The 17,435-nt window shown below is 53.5% G+C and overlaps 1 protein-coding gene across 7 annotated transcripts in view; it reads right to left on the bottom strand.

Moving 5' to 3' along the window:
* Positions 1 to 17,435, bottom strand: part of LOC129861339 (arginine-glutamic acid dipeptide repeats protein-like) — a 449,087-nt gene that overhangs the window by 248,950 nt on the left and 182,702 nt on the right. For all 7 annotated transcript variants that reach the window (XM_055932685.1, XM_055932683.1, XM_055932684.1 and 4 more), the window contains exon 2: positions 11,152 to 11,665. In XM_055932685.1, coding sequence (XP_055788660.1) covers positions 11,152 to 11,521 — 370 coding nt within the window. In that variant the 5' untranslated portion in view covers positions 11,522 to 11,665. The remainder of the gene's footprint in view (positions 1 to 11,151; positions 11,666 to 17,435) is intronic.

Below are 17,435 nucleotides of genomic sequence, written 5' to 3'. Positions count from 1 at the left end.
ACTGTGGGAGGGATAGCCTGCCTACATTTTCATGGCTGTTTGATCAACAGGACTGTAAAGTTCACAAATATAAGAGGACTTCCATGGTATTTACAGAAATCCATTCGGGTGTATTTTGTGGCTTTTAGCGAATGTGTTCTAATGATCTAAAGGCACGCTGCTGCTACTTCCTGTAAACACACAGTCCAGTTCAAAGTGAATGATGCCAGGCCCTACTGCCTGTAAACACACAGTCCAGTTCAAAGTGAATGATGGCAGGTCCTACTGCCCGAAAACACACAGTCCAGTTCATAGTGAATGATGACAGGCCCTACTTCCTGTAAACACACAGTCCAGTTCAAAGTGAATGATGACAGGCCCTACTGCCTGTAAATACACATCCCAGGTCCTACTTCCTGTAAACACACAGTCCAGTTCAAAGTGAATGATGAGAGGCCCTACTGCCTGTAAATACACAGTCCAGTTCAAAGTGAATGATGACAGGCCCTACTGCCTGTAAATACACAGTCCAGTTCATAGTGAATGATGACAGGCCCTACTGCCTGTAAATACACAGTCCAGTTCATAGTGAATGATGACAGGCCCTACTGCCTGTAAACACACAGTCCAGTTCAAAGTGAATGATGACAGGCCCTACTTCCTGTAAACACACAGTCCAGTTCAAAGTGAATGATGACAGGCCCTACTGCCTGTAAACACACATCCCAGGTCCTACTTCCTGTAAACACACAGTCCAGTTCAAAGTGAATGATGTAGAGGCCCTACTTCCTGTAAACACACAGTCCAGTTCATAGTGAATGATGACAGGCCCTACTGCCCGAAAACACACATCCCAGGTCCTACTGCCTGTAAATACACAGTCCAGTTCAAAGTGAATGATGGCAGGCTTACCGATTGTTATGAAAACTTGAAATCGTCCCTAATTAATTGGTCAACCTCTAATATAAACACATTTGAATAAGATTTCATGTTGCTAAAACGCTATCAGCTCCAATTGTAAGGTTAGGTTTAAGGTTAGGTTTAAGGTTAGGTTTAAGGTCAGAGAAAATAGGATTTTGAATGGGAAGCAAATTCTTTGGTCCACACAAGGACAGTAAAACAAACGTGTGTGTGTGTGTGTGTGTGTGTGTGTGTGTGTATGTGTGTGTGTGACTAATTGGAGGAGATGGTTTCAAAGCAGGAAACATATCTTCACAGAACTGCTGCTAGTTCATGTTGACTGTCTTGGAATATACACATATTCTCTCTGGCAGAAAGAAAACCCTTTGTTTTTGTCTTGTGAATGTTTCATTGAAGTGACTGACTGTCTGCACGGTTGAACAGGAGACAAAGCAGCATTGAGCTGAGCTTTGCTCTCTCTCTCTGTCTCTCTCTCTCTCTGTGTCGCTCCCCCCTCTGTCTCTCTCTCTCGCTGTCTCTCCCCCCTCTGTCTCTCTCTCTCTGTGTCGCTCCCCCCCTCGCTTGCTCTGTCGCCCCCCCCCCCCTCTCTCTCTCTCTGTCGCTCCGCCCTCGCTCTCTGTGTCGCTCCCCCCTCGCTCTCTCTGTCGCTCCCCCCTCGCTCTCTCTCTGTCGCTCGCCCCTCGCTCTCTCTCTGTCGCTCGCCCCTCGCTCTCTCTCTGTCGCTCGCCCCTCGCTCTCTCTCTGTCGCTCGCCCCTCGCTCTCTCTCTGTCGCTCGCCCCTCGCTCTCTCTCTGTCGCTCGCCCCTCGCTCTCTCTCTGTCGCTCGCCCCTCGCTCTCTCTCTGTCGCTCGCCCCTCGCTCTCTCTCTGTCGCTCGCCCCTCGCTCTCTCTGTCGCTCGCCCCTCGCTCTCTCTCTGTCGCTCGCCCCTCGCTCTCTCTCTGTCGCTCGCCCCTCGCTCTCTCTCTGTCGCTCGCCCCTCGCTCTCTCTCTGTCGCTCGCCCCTCGCTCTCTCTCTGTCGCTCCCCCTCGCTCTCTCTCTGTCGCTCCCCCTCGCTCTCTCTCTGTCGCTCCCCCTCGCTCTCTCTCTGTCGCTCCCCCTCGCTCTCTCTCTGTCGCTCGCCCCCCCCTCTGTCGCCCCCCCCCTCGCTCTGTCGCCGCTCCCCCCCTCGCTCTCTCTCTCCGTCGCTCCCCCCTCGCTCTCTCTCTCCGTCGCTCCCCCCTCGCTCTCTCTCTCCGTCGCTCCCCCCCTCGCTCTCTCTCTCCGTCGCTCCCCCCCTCGCTCTCTCTCTGTGTCGCCCCCCCTCGCTCTCTCTCTGTGTCGCCCCCCCTCGCTCTCTCTCTGTGTCGCCCCCCCCTCGCTCTCTCTCTCCGTCGCTCCCCCCTCGCGCTCTCTCTCCGCCGCTCCCCCCTCGCGCTCTCTCTCCGCCGCTCCCCCCTCGCGCTCTCTCTCCGCCGCTCCCCCCTCGCGCTCTCTCTCTCTGCCGCTCCCCCCTCGCGCTCTCTCTCTCTGCCGCTCCCCCCTCGCGCTCTCTCTCTCTGCCGCTCCCCCCTCGCGCTCTCTCTCTCTGCCGCTCCCCCCTCGCGCTCTCTCTCTCTGCCGCTCCCCCCTCGCGCTCTCTCTCTCTGCCGCTCCCCCCTCGCGCTCTCTCTCTCTGCCGCTCCCCCCTCGCTCTCTCTGTGCCGCTCCCCCCTCGCTCTCTCTCTGCCGCTCCCCCCTCGCTCTCTCTGCCGCCCCCCCCTCGATCTCTCTCTGTGTCGCCCCCCCTCGCTCTCTCTGTTGCTCCCCCCTCGCTCTCTCTGTTGCTCCCCCCTCGCTCTCTCCGTCGCTCCCCCCTCGCTCTCTCTCCCCGTCGCTCCCCCCTCGCTCTCTCTGTCGCTCCCCCCTCGCTCTCTCTGTCGCTCCCCCCTCGCTCTCTCTGTCGCTCCCCCCTCGCTCTCTCTCTGCCTCTCCCCCCTCGCTCTCTGTGTCACTCCCCTCGATCTCTCTCTGTGTCGCCCCCCCTCGCTCTCTCTGTTGCTCCCCCCTCGCTCTCTCTGTTGCTCTCCCCGTCGCTCTCCCCGTCGCTCCCCCCTCGCTCTCTCTGTCGCTCCCCCCTCGCTCTCTCTGTCGCTCCCCCCTCGCTCTCTCTCTGCCTCTCCCCCCTCGCTCTCTGTGTCACTCCCCTCGATCTCTCTCTGTGTCGCCCCCCCTCGCTCTCTCTGTTGCTCCCCCCTCGCTCTCTCCGTCGCTCCCCCCTCGCTCTCCCCGTCGCTCCCCCCTCGCTCTCTCCCCCTCGCTCTCTCTCTCCGTCGCTCCCCCCTCTCTCTCTCTCTCTCTCTCTGTCGCTCCCCTCTCTCTCTCTCTCTCTCTCCGTCGCTCCCCTCTCTCTCTCTCTCCGTCGCTCCCCTCTCTCTCTCTCTCCGTCGCTCCCCCATCGCTCTCTCCGTCGCTCCCCCCTCGCTCTCTCCGTCGCTCCCCCCTCGCTCTCTCTCTGCCTCTCCCCCCTCGCTCTCTGTGTCGCTCCCCCCTCGCTCTCTCTGTGTCGCTCCCCCCTCGCTCTCTCTGTGTCGCTCCCCCCTCGCTCTCTCTGTGTCGCTCCCCCCTCGCTCTCTCTGTCGCTCCCCCCTCGCTCTCTCTGTCGCTCCCCCCTCGCTCTCTCTGTCGCTCCCCCCTCGCTCTCTCTCGCTCTCTCTGTCGCTCCCCCCTCGCTCTCTCTGTCGCTCCCCCCTCGCTCTCTCTGTCGCTCCCCCCTCGCTCTCTCCGTCGCTCCCCCCTCGCTCTCTCCGTCGCTCCCCCCTCGCTCTCTCCGTCGCTCCCCCCTCGCTCTCTCTCCGTCGCTCCCCCCTCGCTCTCTCTCTCCGTCGCTCCCCCCTCGCTCTCTCTCTCTCCGTCGCTCCCCCCTCGCTCTCTCTCTCTCTCTCTCTCCGTCGCTCCCCCTCGCTCTCTCTCCGTCGCTCCCCCTCGCTCTCTCGCCGTCGCTCCCCCTCGCTCTCTCGCCGTCGCTCCCCCTCGCTCTCTCTCTCTGTCGCTCCCCCTCGCTCTCTCTCTCTGTCGCTCCCCCTCGCTCTCTCTCTCTGTCGCTCCCCCCTCGCTCTCTCTCTCTGTCGCTCCCCCTCGCTCTCTCTCTCTGTCGCTCCCCCTCGCTCTCTCTCTCTGTCGCTCCCCCCTCGCTCTCTCTCTCTGTCGCTCCCCCCTCGCTCTCTCTCTGTCGCTCCCCCTCGCTCTCTCTGTCGCTCCCCCTCGCTCTCTCTGTCGCTCCCCCCTCGCTCTCTCTGTCGCTCCCCCCTCGCTCTCTCCGTCGCTCCCCCCTCGCTCTCTCCGTCGCTCCCCCCTCGCTCTCTCCGTCGCTCCCCCCTCGCTCTCTCCGTCGCTCCCCCCTCGCTCTCTCCGTCGCTCCCCCCTCGCTCTCTCTCCGTCGCTCCCCCCTCGCTCTCTCTCTCTCTCCGTCGCTCCCCCCTCGCTCTCTCTCTCTCTCTCTCCGTCGCTCCCCCTCGCTCTCTCGCCGTCGCTCCCCCTCGCTCTCTCGCCGTCGCTCCCCCTCGCTCTCTCGCCGTCGCTCCCCCTCGCTCTCTCGCCGTCGCTCCCCCTCGCTCTCTCTCCGTCGCTCCCCCTCGCTCTCTCTCCGTCGCTCCCCCTCGCTCTCTCTCCGTCGCTCCCCCTCGCTCTCTCTCCGTCGCTCCCCCTCGCTCTCTCTCCGTCGCTCCCCCTCGCTCTCTCTCTCTGTCGCTCCCCCTCGCTCTCTCTCTCTGTCGCTCCCCCCTCGCTCTCTCTCTGTCGCTCCCCCCTCGCTCTCTCTCTGTCGCTCCCCCCTCGCTCTCTCTCTGTCGCTCCCCCCTCGCTCTCTCTCTGTCGCTCCCCCCTCGCTCTCTCTCTGTCGCTCCCCCCTCGCTCTCTCTCTGTCGCTCCCCCCTCGCTCTCTCTCTGTCGCTCCCCCCTCGCTCTCTCTCCGTCGCTCCCCCCTCGCTCTCTCTCCGTCGCTCCCCCTCGCTCTCTCTCCGTCGCTCCCCCCTCGCTCTCTCTCCGTCGCTCCCCCCTCGCTCTCTCTCCGTCGCTCCCCCCTCGCTCTCTCTCCGTCGCTCCCCCCTCGCTCTCTCTCTCTCTCCGTCGCTCCCCCCTCGCTCTCTCTCTCTCTCCGTCGCTCCCCCCTCGCTCTCTCTCTGTCGCCCCCCCCTCGCTCTCTCTCTGTCGCCCCCCCCTCGCTCTCTCTCTGTCGCTCCCCCCTCGCTCTCTCTCTCTGTCGCTCCCCCTCGCTCTCTCTCCGTCGCTCCCCCCTCGCTCTCTCTCCGTCGCTCCCCCCTCGCTCTCTCTCTCTCTCCGTCGCTCCCCCCTCGCTCTCTCTCTCTCTCTCCGTCGCTCCCCCCTCGCTCTCTCTCCGTCGCTCCCCCCTCGCTCCCCCCTCGCTCTCTCTCCGTCGCTCCCCCCTCGCTCTCTCTCCGTCGCTCCCCCCTCGCTCTCTCTCCGTCGCTCCCCCCTCGCTCTCTCTCTGTCGCTCCCCCCTCGCTCTCTCTCTGTCGCTCCCCCCTCGCTCTCTCCGTCGCTCCCCCCTCGCTCTCTCTCTCTCCCCCTCGCTCTCTCTCTCTCTCCCCCCTCCCTCTCTCTCTCTCCCCCCTCGCTCTCTCTCTCTCTCCCCTCGCTCTCTCTCTCTCCCCTCGCTCTCTCTCTCTCTCCCCCCTCGCTCTCTCTCCGTCGCTCCCCCCCTCGCTCTCTCTCCGTCGCTCCCCCCTCGCTCTCTCTCCGTCGCTCCCCCCTCGCTCTCTCTCCGTCGCTCCCCCCTCGCTCTCTCTCTGTCGCTCCCCCTCGGTCTCTCTCTCTGTCGCTCCCCCTCGGTCTCTCTCTCTGTTGCTCCCCCTCGCTCTGCGTCGCTCCCCCCTCGCACTCTCTCTGTGTCGCTCCCCCCTCTCTGCTCCCTCAGTCTCTCCCCATCTTTCTCTATTCAACATTAAATGCAGAGAAAGAACAGGTTCAATGGAGTCCCTATCGTGTGCGTATGTTTTAAGGTTCAATGGAGTCTCTGTCAGGAACAAGGCTTCTCTCTGGCGGACACAGTGATGGCTTTTTCAACGACTTACTGTTACTAACAGAAAGATAATGGTGTGAACAAGATTATTACCCAGGGGTATCTGGAGGGGGGTGGCTGGGGGGGTGTTGGACAGCCACGTTACATCTCTTAAAAGGGGAATAATAACACATTGGCTGTAATAATGTGTTCATATTAAATAACTGAGCATGGCAGCGACCACAGTGAAGCGTTAGCTACTTGACCTTTTCCTTCCTGCTAGATAAATGAAAGACATGTCATCGATGACGGGTGCAGACTAGCTGAGCCAGATCCTGCTGTAACAGAGAGGAAACTGCTGCAGAGCAGGATCTCTCCCTCCCTCCCTCTCTCCGTCCGTCCCTCCCTCCCTCTCTCCGTCCGTCCCTCCCTCCCTCCCTCTCTCCGTCCGTCCCTCCCTCCCTCTCTCCGTCCGTCCCTCCCTCCCTCCCTCTCTCCGTCCGTCCCTCCCTCCCTCTCTCCGTCCGTCCCTCCCTCCCTCTCTCCGTCCGTCCCTCCCTCCCTCTCTCCGTCCGTCCCTCCCTCCCTCTCTCCGTCCGTCCCTCCCTCCCTCTCTCCGTCCGTCCCTCCCTCCCTCTCTCCGTCCGTCCCTCCCTCCCTCTCCGTCGCTCCCCCCTCGCTCTCTCTCTCTCCCCGTCGCTCCCCCCTCGCTCTCTCCCCGTCGCTCCCCCCTCGCTCTCTCTCTCCGTCGCTCCCCCCTCTCTCTCTCTCTCTCTCTCTCCGTCGCTCCCCCTCGCTCTCTCTCTCTCTCTCTCCGTCGCTCCCCTCTCTCTCTCTCCGTCGCTCCCCTCTCTCTCCGTCGCTCCCCCTCGCTCTCTCTCCGTCGCTCCCCCTCGCTCTCTCTCTCTGTCGCTCCCCCTCGCTCTCTCTCTCTGTCGCTCCCCCTCGCTCTCTCTCTCTGTCGCTCCCCCTCGCTCTCTCTCTCTGTCGCTCCCCCTCGCTCTCTCTCTCTGTCGCTCCCCCTCGCTCTCTCTCTCTGTCGCTCCCCCTCGCTCTCTCTCTCTGTCGCTCCCCCCTCGCTCTCTCTCTCTGTCGCTCCCCCCTCGCTCTCTCTCTCTGTCGCTCCCCCCTCGCTCTCTCTCCGTCGCTCCCCCCTCGCTCTCTCTCCGTCGCTCCCCCCTCGCTCTCTCTCCGTCGCTCCCCCCTCGCTCTCTCTCCGTCGCTCCCCCCTCGCTCTCTCTCCGTCGCTCCCCCTCGCTCTCTCTCCGTCGCTCCCCCTCGCTCTCTCTCCGTCGCTCCCCCTCGCTCTCTCTCCGTCGCTCCCCCCTCGCTCTCTCTCCGTCGCTCCCCCCTCGCTCTCTCTCCGTCGCTCCCCCCTCGCTCTCTCTCTCTCTCCGTCGCTCCCCCCCTCGCTCTCTCTCTCTCTCCGTCGCTCCCCCCTCGCTCTCTCTCTCTCTCCGTCGCTCCCCCCTCGCTCTCTCTCTGTCGCTCCCCCCTCGCTCTCTCTCTGTCGCCCCCCCTCGCTCTCTCTCTGTCGCTCCCCCCTCGCTCTCTCTCTGTCGCTCCCCCTCGCTCTCTCTCCGTCGCTCCTCCCTCGCTCTCTCTCCGTCGCTCCCCCTCGCTCTCTCTCCGTCGCTCCCCCCTCGCTCTCTCTCTCTCTCCGTCGCTCCCCCCTCGCTCTCTCTCTCTCTCCGTCGCTCCCCCCTCGCTCTCTCTCTCTCTCTCCGTCGCTCCCCCCTCGCTCTCTCTCTGTCGCTCCCCCCTCGCTCTCTCTCTGTCGCTCCCCCCTCGCTCTCTCTCTGTCGCTCCCCCCTCGCTCTCTCTCTGTCGCTCCCCCCTCGCTCTCTCTCTGTCGCTCCCCCCTCGCTCTCTCTCTCCGTCTCTCCCCCCTCGCTCTCTCTCTCTCTCCCCCCTCGCTCTCTCTCTCTCTCCCCCCTCGCTCTCTCTCTCTCTCCCCCCTCGCTCTCTCTCTCTCCCCCCTCGCTCTCTCTCTCTCTCCCCTCGCTCTCTCTCTCTCTCCCCTCGCTCTCTCTCTCTCTCCCCCCTCGCTCTCTCTCCGTCGCTCCCCCCCTCGCTCTCTCTCCGTCGCTCCCCCCTCGCTCTCTCTCCGTCGCTCCCCCCTCGCTCTCTCTCCGTCGCTCCCCCCTCGCTCTCTCTCCGTCGCTCCCCCCTCGCTCTCTCTCTGTCGCTCCCCCTCGGTCTCTCTCTCTGTCGCTCCCCCTCGGTCTCTCTCTCTGTCGCTCCCCCTCGGTCTCTCTCTCTGTTGCTCCCCCTCGCTCTGCGTCGCTCCCCCCTCGCACTCTCTCTGTGTCGCTCCCCCCTCTCTGCTCCCTCAGTCTCTCCCCATCTTTCTCTATTCAACATTAAATGCAGAGAAAGAACAGGTTCAATGGAGTCCCTATCGTGTGCGTATGTTTTAAGGTTCAATGGAGTCCCTGTCAGGAACAAGGCTTCTCTCTGGCGGACACAGTGATGGCTTTTTCAACGACTTACTGTTACTAACAGAAAGATAATGGTGTGAACAAGATTATTACCCAGGGGTATCTGGAGGGGGGTGGCTGGGGGGGTGTTGGACAGCCACGTTACATCTCTTAAAAGGGGAATAATAACACATTGGCTGTAATAATGTGTTCATATTAAATAACTGAGCATGGCAGCGACCACAGTGAAGCGTTAGCTACTTGACCTTTTCCTTCCTGCTAGATAAATGAAAGACATGTCATCGATGACGGGTGCAGACTAGCTGAGCCAGATCCTGCTGTAACAGAGAGGAAACTGCTGCAGAGCAGGATCTCTCCCTCCCTCCCTCTCTCCGTCCGTCCCTCCCTCCCTCTCTCCGTCCGTCCGTCCCTCCCTCCCTCTCTCCGTCCGTCCCTCCCTCTCTCCGTCCGTCCCTCCCTCCCTCTCTCCGTCCGTCCCTCCCTCCCTCTCTCCGTCCCTCCCTCCCTCTCTCCGTCCGTCCCTCCCTCCCTCTCTCCGTCCGTCCCTCCCTCCCTCTCTCCGTCCGTCCCTCCCTCCCTCTCTCCGTCCGTCCCTCCCTCCCTCTCTCCGTCCCTCCCTCCCTCCCTCTTTCCGTCCGTCCCTCCCTCCCTCTCTCCGTTCGTCCCTCCCTCCCTCTCTCCGTCCGTCCCTCCCTCCCTCCGTCCGTCCCTCTCTCCGTCCGTCCCTCTCTCCGTCCGTCCCTCTCTCCGTCCGTCCCTCTCTCCGTCCGTCCCTCTCTCCGTCCGTCCCTCTCTCCGTCCGTCCCTCTCTCCGTCCGTCCCTCTCTCCCTCTCTCCGTCCGTCCCTCTCTCCCTCTCTCCGTCCGTCCCTCTCTCCCTCTCTCCGTCCGTCCCTCTCTCCGTCCGTCCCTCTCTCCGTCCGTCCCTCTCTCCCTCTCTCCGTCCCTCTCTCAGTACAGACAGAGAGCAGAGTTTGGACATTTCCCCCCTCACTTTGGTGTTCAACCAATTTAGAAACAGCAGGTGAAGAAGCGGTCGTGTTTACTGCCGGGGAAAAGGTTATGACTATCAAATTGCACCCTATTCCCTATATAGTGGACAACTTTTGACCAGGGCACTGGTCAAGTAATGCACTATAGAAGGATATAGGATGGTATTTGAGACGTTTCCTACTTAGTTTCCCTCTAAAGATGTTATACCACAGAACAACTCAATATTGTTCTTGGAAAAAAGACTACCCCATACAACAGAACAGGCAGACTTCAATAGTCTTCCTTTTTTTAAATGTTATTTTACATTTGAACCTTTATTTAACAAGGCAAGTCAGTAAAGAACAAATTCTTATTTACAATGACAGCCTAACCACGGACGACGCTGGGCCAATTGTGCGCCGCACTATGGGACTCCCAATCCCGGCCGGTTGTGATACCGCCTGAAATCGAACCAGGGTGTCTGTAGTGACGCCTCTAGCACTGAGATGCAGTGTCTTAGACCGCGGCGCCACTCTGGATCAATATGAAATGCTCAATAGCCTAATCTAGATGACTGGGAACTGCCAGGGAACCACACCGCATGATATCGTATCAGCACTTACGTATTGCGATTCTCACGATTCTATATTGCGATTTTATGTTCCAAACCTATTGCTCACTACACGTCTGCTGCAAAGAGACGAGAGAAAGTCATGAGAAATTTAGTTTTGATCGGACGTGGAAATAAAAGTGGTAAAAACATTGTTTTAAAAAGAAGATAGAGAACAAACTATAGGATGGAAACTACCGGAGTTTTGGAGCAGGTACAACTTCCAGTCAAATATCGATATGTAACATCTTCCAACAATAATATGGTAATTATTTAACTGTAGAGATTTCCCCCCCCATCACTAACACATGTGGCTATATCATTCACATTTCTATGCTTTGATTAAGTCATTGATTTAATCATCATTTATTTTTGTTTAATGACTTAACATTAAAACGGCAACTGAGCCAGACTTCTCAAACGGATAGATCAATTAGCCTACATGCTATTGTCCTGTTGCATAGCCTACATGCTATTGTCCTGTTTCATAGCCTACAGAGGTATTCTGATTCTAGGGAAAATCTGGTTACTTTTTCAAGACCAAAACCAGTAGACCTACAAGCTAACCAGTGTGGTAAACTGGTAAACTATTCATTCCACTGTGGAACAGGACATCACAAAGCAAACTGGAACAAAACACATAGGTATACTACAAAGTAAGATCAATGACTTAGCCTGCTAATTCTGAAATAACTGTGCTTTTTTTTAAAAAGATAATCTTGAAAATGTCTGATTGACCAAACAACCAAAAAACACATCTTAGATTTGCTTTCCTAACGAACCGGATAATCAATAGTCATTTCTGTTTGTTTCTAAAAGTTAGCTGGCTAACTCATTGATCCTAAGCCCAACCCCTGGGTATAATAATAATTGTTTCAGTAGAAGAACGTATCAGAAAACAAAGATATTAAAAGAGTAGAATTCTCTAGTTTGCTATTTTGTAAAAGGGGGGAAACGACCTACCATCAACGAGGAAATAATGTCATATTTTTGTCTCTGGATTTGAGGAATGTGTCTCAAACTTGTCTCCTACCAATTAGACAGGGGAATAAAAACTATTAATGGCAAATATAAATATTTACAATGCGCATTGAACAATAAAGTTGTATTGTTCAACGTATCGTCGTACTTGTCTACAGGCCGAGGCTGTATCTCTTGGACTGAGGCTTCTTTCAGGAGAAAAGCAAAGACTACTATGTTGCCAAACAAATGAAGAGACTTTAAACTTAATAAGTTAACGAGTTGAACTTACCGCCAGGTCTGTAAACGACGTCGTCTTCAGTGATGAAGGAAGTGATCTCTCCGTTCTCCATCCGTTCATACCTCGACTTCTTCTTGATCATCTTCTTCTTTCCCTTCTTCCCTGACTCCTCCCCCATCCCCGTGTTGACCCCGCCTACTCCCCCGGCCCCTCCACCGTTCTCGTTATCCTCGTCCTCGCTCTCGGCGTAGTTCTTAGCGCCGCCCTCCAGTGTGCAGCTGCGGCGCGGTCGTGAGCTCTCGCTCTCCCTGGACGCTTTGTCCCTCTTGTCCTGGTCTCTGTCCCTCTCTCTGTCCCGCTCCCTGTCTCGGTCTCTGTCCCTGTCCTTCTCTCTGTCTGGCTTGTCTTTGTCCGCGGTCATGATTCGCCACGTGCCTTCCTCAGTCCTCTCACGGCTGGGCCTCCGTGAAAGGTAGACTGTCAGCCTGGGCTTCAGTCTTCTGAATTGACCAATCAAATCCAGGGAAAATTCAGCCACACCAACAACCCCAGCGTTCCAGAAAAGCTGTGAAGAAAGAAGAGGGAAGACAGACAGGAAAAAGGGACATTAATGGACAGGATAATAATTCAACATGCCAAGATCGCCTTTTTGTCAGGAGCTGGGCTCTGGTCAAAAGTAGTGCACAATATAGGGAATAGGGCACCATTTGGTACACACATTAGTTCTACAGGCTTTCTTTGTGTAGCATTCCGCTGGGCTCTTCTCTGACAGACGAGTACCAGGGGAGGGGGGGGCTGCTACAGAGCCCACAGTCTAGAGGCCTCTACTGGGCTCTTCCCTGACAGACGATTACCAGGGGAGGGGGGAGCTGCTACAGAGCCCACAGTCTAGAGGCCTCTACTGGGCTCTTCCCTGACAGACGATTACCAGGGGAGGGAGGAGCTGCTACAGAGCCCACAGTCTAGAGGCCTCTACTGGGCTCTTCCCTGACAGAGGAAACAGGGGTGGGAGGAGCTGCTACAGAGCCCACAGTCTAGAGGCCTCTACTGGGCTCTTCCCTGACAGAGGGGGGGAGAGCTGCTACAGAGCCCACAGTCTAGAGGCCTCTACTGGGCTCTTCCCTGACAGAGGGGGGGAGAGCTGCTACAGAGCCCACAGTCTAGAGGCCTCTACTGGGCTCTTCCCTGACAGAGGGGGGAGAGCTGCTACAGAGCCCACAGTCTAGAGGCCTCTACTGGGCTCTTCCCTGACAGACGAGTACCAGTGGGGGGGGAGCTGCTACAGAGCCCACAGTCTAGAGGCCTCTATTGGGCTCTTCCCTGACAGACGAGTACCAGTGGGGGGGGAGCTGCTACAGAGCCCACAGTCTAGAGGCCTCTATTGGGCTCTTCCCTGACAGACGAGTACCAGTGGGGGGGGAGCTGCTACAGAGCCCACAGTCTAGAGGCCTCTATTGGGCTCTTCCCTGACAGACGATTACCAGGGGAGGAGGGGGGGGCTGCTACAGAGCCCACAGTCTAGAGGCCTCTATTGGGCTCTTCCCTGACAGAGGAAACAGGGGTGGGAGGAGCTGCTACAGAGCCCACAGTCTAGAGGCCTCTACTGGGCTCTTCCCTGACAGACGAAACAGGGGTGGGGTTCTGCTTTGTTATGCTTTCAATTAAAAGGGATTGTCCTGTACTTACGTATACTTTTTAGCCAGTAGTTCTGAAAGTAGTGCTCACGAGCCAAAATCGGTCCCGGAAAATGACAGACTACATCGCATGTTCTGTTCTATTCTGTCATTATATGTTAGAAGAAGACTAAATCAACTCTTACGCACCAGAATAATGTCAAACATTATAGAACGAATGCTTCAATCTAGTTGACATTGCTCCACAAAACAAACAGAGAAACAAAGACGTTTAGGGACCGGGGAGAAAATGCAATAACTCTTCAAATTAAAACATTTGGGGGAAAAAAAAATAAATTCTGGGCAAAATGTCCAAAATGACATCAGTTTGACCGGTTATGAGGAAATAGAAAGCTGTGAAAACGACCCAACGTGTTTCTGATAAGATACATATTTTGTGGTTGAAATACTATCAGCTTTTATGACGCATTGGGGGGCAGCAACTCTACAGACGGCCCCTAACTGCTCATTCAAAAATGCAGATAGAGCTTATAGGCCTACAGTCTGTGTCCAGATTTCAGTTTCCATTTAACCCATCTGAACACTTGGTTACAAGTCCCATAAGACTATTTGAAGTTCCCGTCTTGTGACTGTCGAATTTGTATAGCGCCTCACTCACCACACAACATAGGCACTGTTATCCTCCTGCTTTATCATTTCAACACATCTTTCCCAAGCATAACTTTTCTGATCCTCCCTTCTCTTTATTTTCAACTCTCCATTTTGCAGATTTTCTCATATGGAATTAAACTCCGACATTGTGATCACCTAGAAATAGTAATCATTACAGTCCCCCTGAGATCACCTAGAAATAGTTATTACATTCCCCCTGAGATCACCTAGAAATAGTTATTACATTCCCCCTGACATCACCTAGAAATAGTTATTACATTCCCCCTGACATCACCTATAAATAGTTATTACATTCCCCCTGACATCACCTATAAATAGTTATTACATTCCCCCTGACATCACCTATAAATAGTTATTACATTCCCCCTGAGATCCTCTATAAATAGTTATTACATTCCCCCTGAGATCACCTAGAAATAGTTATTAGTCCCCCTGAGATCACCTAGAAATAGTTATTAGTCCCCCTGAGATCACCTAGAAATAGTTATTACAGTTCCCCTGAGATCACCTAGAAATAGTTATTAGTCCCCCTGAGATGACCTAGAAATAGTTATTAGCCCCCCTGAGATGACCTAGAAATAGTTATTACATTCCCCTGAGATCACCTAGAAATAGTTATTAGTCCCCCTGAGATCACCTAGAAATAGTTATTACAGTTCCCCTGAGATCACCTAGAAATAGTTATTAGTCCCCCTGAGATCACCTAGAAATAGTTATTAGTCCCCCTGAGATCACCTAGAAATAGTTTAGTCCCCCTGAGATCACCTAGAAATAGTTATTACAGTTCCCCTGAGATCACCTATAAATAGTTATTAGTCCCCCTGAGATCACCTATAAATAGTTATTAGTCCCCCTGAGATGACCTAGAAATAGTTATTAGCCCCCCTGAGATGACCTAGAAATAGTTATTACATTCCCCTGAGATCACCTAGAAATAGTTATTAGTCCCCCTGAGATCACCTAGAAATAGTTATTACAGTTCCCCTGAGATCACCTAGAAATAGTTATTACAGTTCCCCTGAGATCACCTAGAAATAGTTATTAGTCCCCCTGAGATGACCTAGAAATAGTTATTAGCCCCCCTGAGATGACCTAGAAATAGTTATTACATTCCCCTGAGATCACCTAGAAATAGTTATTAGTCCCCCTGAGATCACCTAGAAATAGTTATTACAGTTCCCCTGAGATCACCTAGAAATAGTTATTAGTCCCCCTGAGATCACCTAGAAATAGTTATTAGTCCCCCTGAGATCACCTAGAAATAGTTATTAGCCCCCCTGAGATCCTCTAGAAATAGTTATTACATTCCCCCTGAGATGACCTAGAAATAGTTATTAGCCCCCCTGAGATGACCTAGAAATAGTTATTAGACCCCCTGAGATCACCTAGAAATAGTTATTAGCCCCCCTGAGATCCTCTAGAAATAGTTATTACATTCCCCTGAGATCACCTAGAAATAGTTATTACAGTTCCCCTGAGATCACCTAGAAATAGTTATTACAGTTCCCCTGAGATCACCTAGAAATAGTTATTAGTCCCCCTGAGATCACCTAGAAATAGTTATTAGTCCCCCTGAGATCACCTAGAAATAGTTATTAGTCCCCCTGAGATCACCTAGAAATAGTTATTAGCCCCCCTGAGATCCTCTAGAAATAGTTATTACATTCCCCCTGAGATCACCTAGAAATAGTTATTAGTCCCCCTGAGATCACCTAGAAATAGTTATTACATTCCCCCTGAGATCACCTAGAAATAGTTATTAGTCCCCCTGAGATCACCTAGAAATAGTTATTAGTCCCCCTGAGATCACCTAGAAATAGTTATTAGTCCCCCTGAGATCACCTAGAAATAGTTATTACATTCCCCCTGAGATCACCTAGAAATAGTTATTAGTCCCCCTGAGATCCTCTAGAAATAGTTATTAGTCCCCCTGAGATCACCTAGAAATAGTTATTAGTCCCCCTGAGATCACCTAGAAATAGTTATTACATTCCCCCTGAGATCACCTAGAAATAGTTATTAGTCCCCCTGAGATCACCTAGAAATAGTTATTAGTCCCCCTGAGATCACGTAGAAATAGTTATTAGTCCCCCTGAGATCACCTAGAAATAGTTATTAGTCCCCCTGAGATCACCTAGAAATAGTTATTACATTCCCCCTGAGATCACCTAGAAATAGTTATTAGTCCCCCTGAGATCCTCTAGAAATAGTTATTAGTCCCCCTGAGATCACCTAGAAATAGTTATTAGTCCCCCTGAGATCACCTAGAAATAGTTATTAGTCCCCCTGAGATCCTTTAGAAATAGTTATTAGTCCCCCTGAGATCACCTAGAAATAGTTATTAGCCCCCCTGAGATCACCTAGAAATAGTTATTAGTCCCCCTGAGATCACCTAGAAATAGTTATTACAGTCGCCCTGACATCACCTAGAAATAGTTATTACATTCCCCCTGAGATCACCTAGAAATAGTTATTACATTCCCCCTGACATCACCTATAAATAGTTATTACATTCCCCCTGAGATCACCTAGAAATAGTTATTAGTCCCCCTGAGATCCTCTAGAAATAGTTATTAGTCCCCCTGAGATCACCTAGAAATAGTTATTAGTCCCCCTGAGATCACCTAGAAATAGTTATTACAGTTCCCCTGAGATCACCTAGAAATAGTTATTAGTCCCCCTGAGATGACCTAGAAATAGTTATTAGCCCCCCTGAGATGACCTAGAAATAGTTATTACATTCCCCTGAGATCACCTAGAAATAGTTATTAGTCCCCCTGAGATCACCTAGAAATAGTTATTACATTCCCCCTGAGATCACCTATAAATAGTTATTACATTCCCCCTGAGATCACCTAGAAATAGTTATTAGTCCCCCTGAGATCCTCTAGAAATAGTTATTAGTCCCCCTGAGATCACCTAGAAATAGTTATTAGTCCCCCTGAGATCACCTAGAAATAGTTATTAGTCCCCCTGAGATCACCTAGAAATAGTTATTACAGTTCCCCTGAGATCACCTAGAAATAGTTATTAGTCCCCCTGAGATGACCTAGAAATAGTTATTAGCCCCCCTGAGATGACCTAGAAATAGTTATTACATTCCCCCTGAGATCACCTAGAAATAGTTATTAGTCCCCCTGAGATCACCTAGAAATAGTTATTAGTCCCCCTGAGATCACCTAGAAATAGTTATTAGTCCCCCTGAGATCACCTAGAAATAGTTATTAGTCCCCCTGAGATCACCTAGAAATAGTTATTACATTCCCCCTGAGATCACCTAGAAATAGTTATTAGTCCCCCTGAGATCCTCTAGAAATAGTTATTAGTCCCCCTGAGATCACCTAGAAATAGTTATTAGTCCCCCTGAGATCACCTAGAAATAGTTATTACATTCCCCCTGAGATCACCTAGAAATAGTTATTAGTCCCCCTGAGATCACCTAGAAATAGTTATTAGTCCCCCTGAGATCACCTAGAAATAGTTATTAGTCCCCCTGAGATCACCTAGAAATAGTTATTAGTCCCCCTGAGATCACCTAGAAATAGTTATTACAGTCCCCCTGAGATCACCTAGAAATAGTTATTACATTCCCCCTGAGATCACCTAGAAATAGTTATTAGTCCCCCTGAGATCCTCTAGAAATAGTTATTAGTCCCCCTGAGATCCTCTAGAAATAGTTATTAGTCCCCCTGAGATCACCTAGAAATAGTTATTAGTCCCCCTGAGATCACCTAGAAATAGTTATTAGTCCCCCTGAGATCACCTAGAAATAGTTATTAGTCCCCCTGAGATCACCTAGAAATAGTTATTAGTCCCCCTGAGATCCTTTAGAAATAGTTATTAGTCCCCCTGAGATCACCTAGAAATAGTTATTAGCCCCCCTGAGATCACCTAGAAATAGTTATTAGTCCCCCTGAGATCACCTAGAAATAGTTATTAGTCCCCCTGAGATCACCTAGAAATAGTTATTACAGTCGCCCTGACATCACCTAGAAATAGTTATTACATTCCCCCTGAGATCACCTAGAA

The sequence above is a fragment of the Salvelinus fontinalis genome, chromosome 8, assembly GCF_029448725.1.
Source record: "Salvelinus fontinalis isolate EN_2023a chromosome 8, ASM2944872v1, whole genome shotgun sequence".
Taxonomy (NCBI): domain Eukaryota; kingdom Metazoa; phylum Chordata; class Actinopteri; order Salmoniformes; family Salmonidae; genus Salvelinus; species Salvelinus fontinalis.
This window is presented reverse-complemented; position numbering and strand designations above follow the sequence as displayed.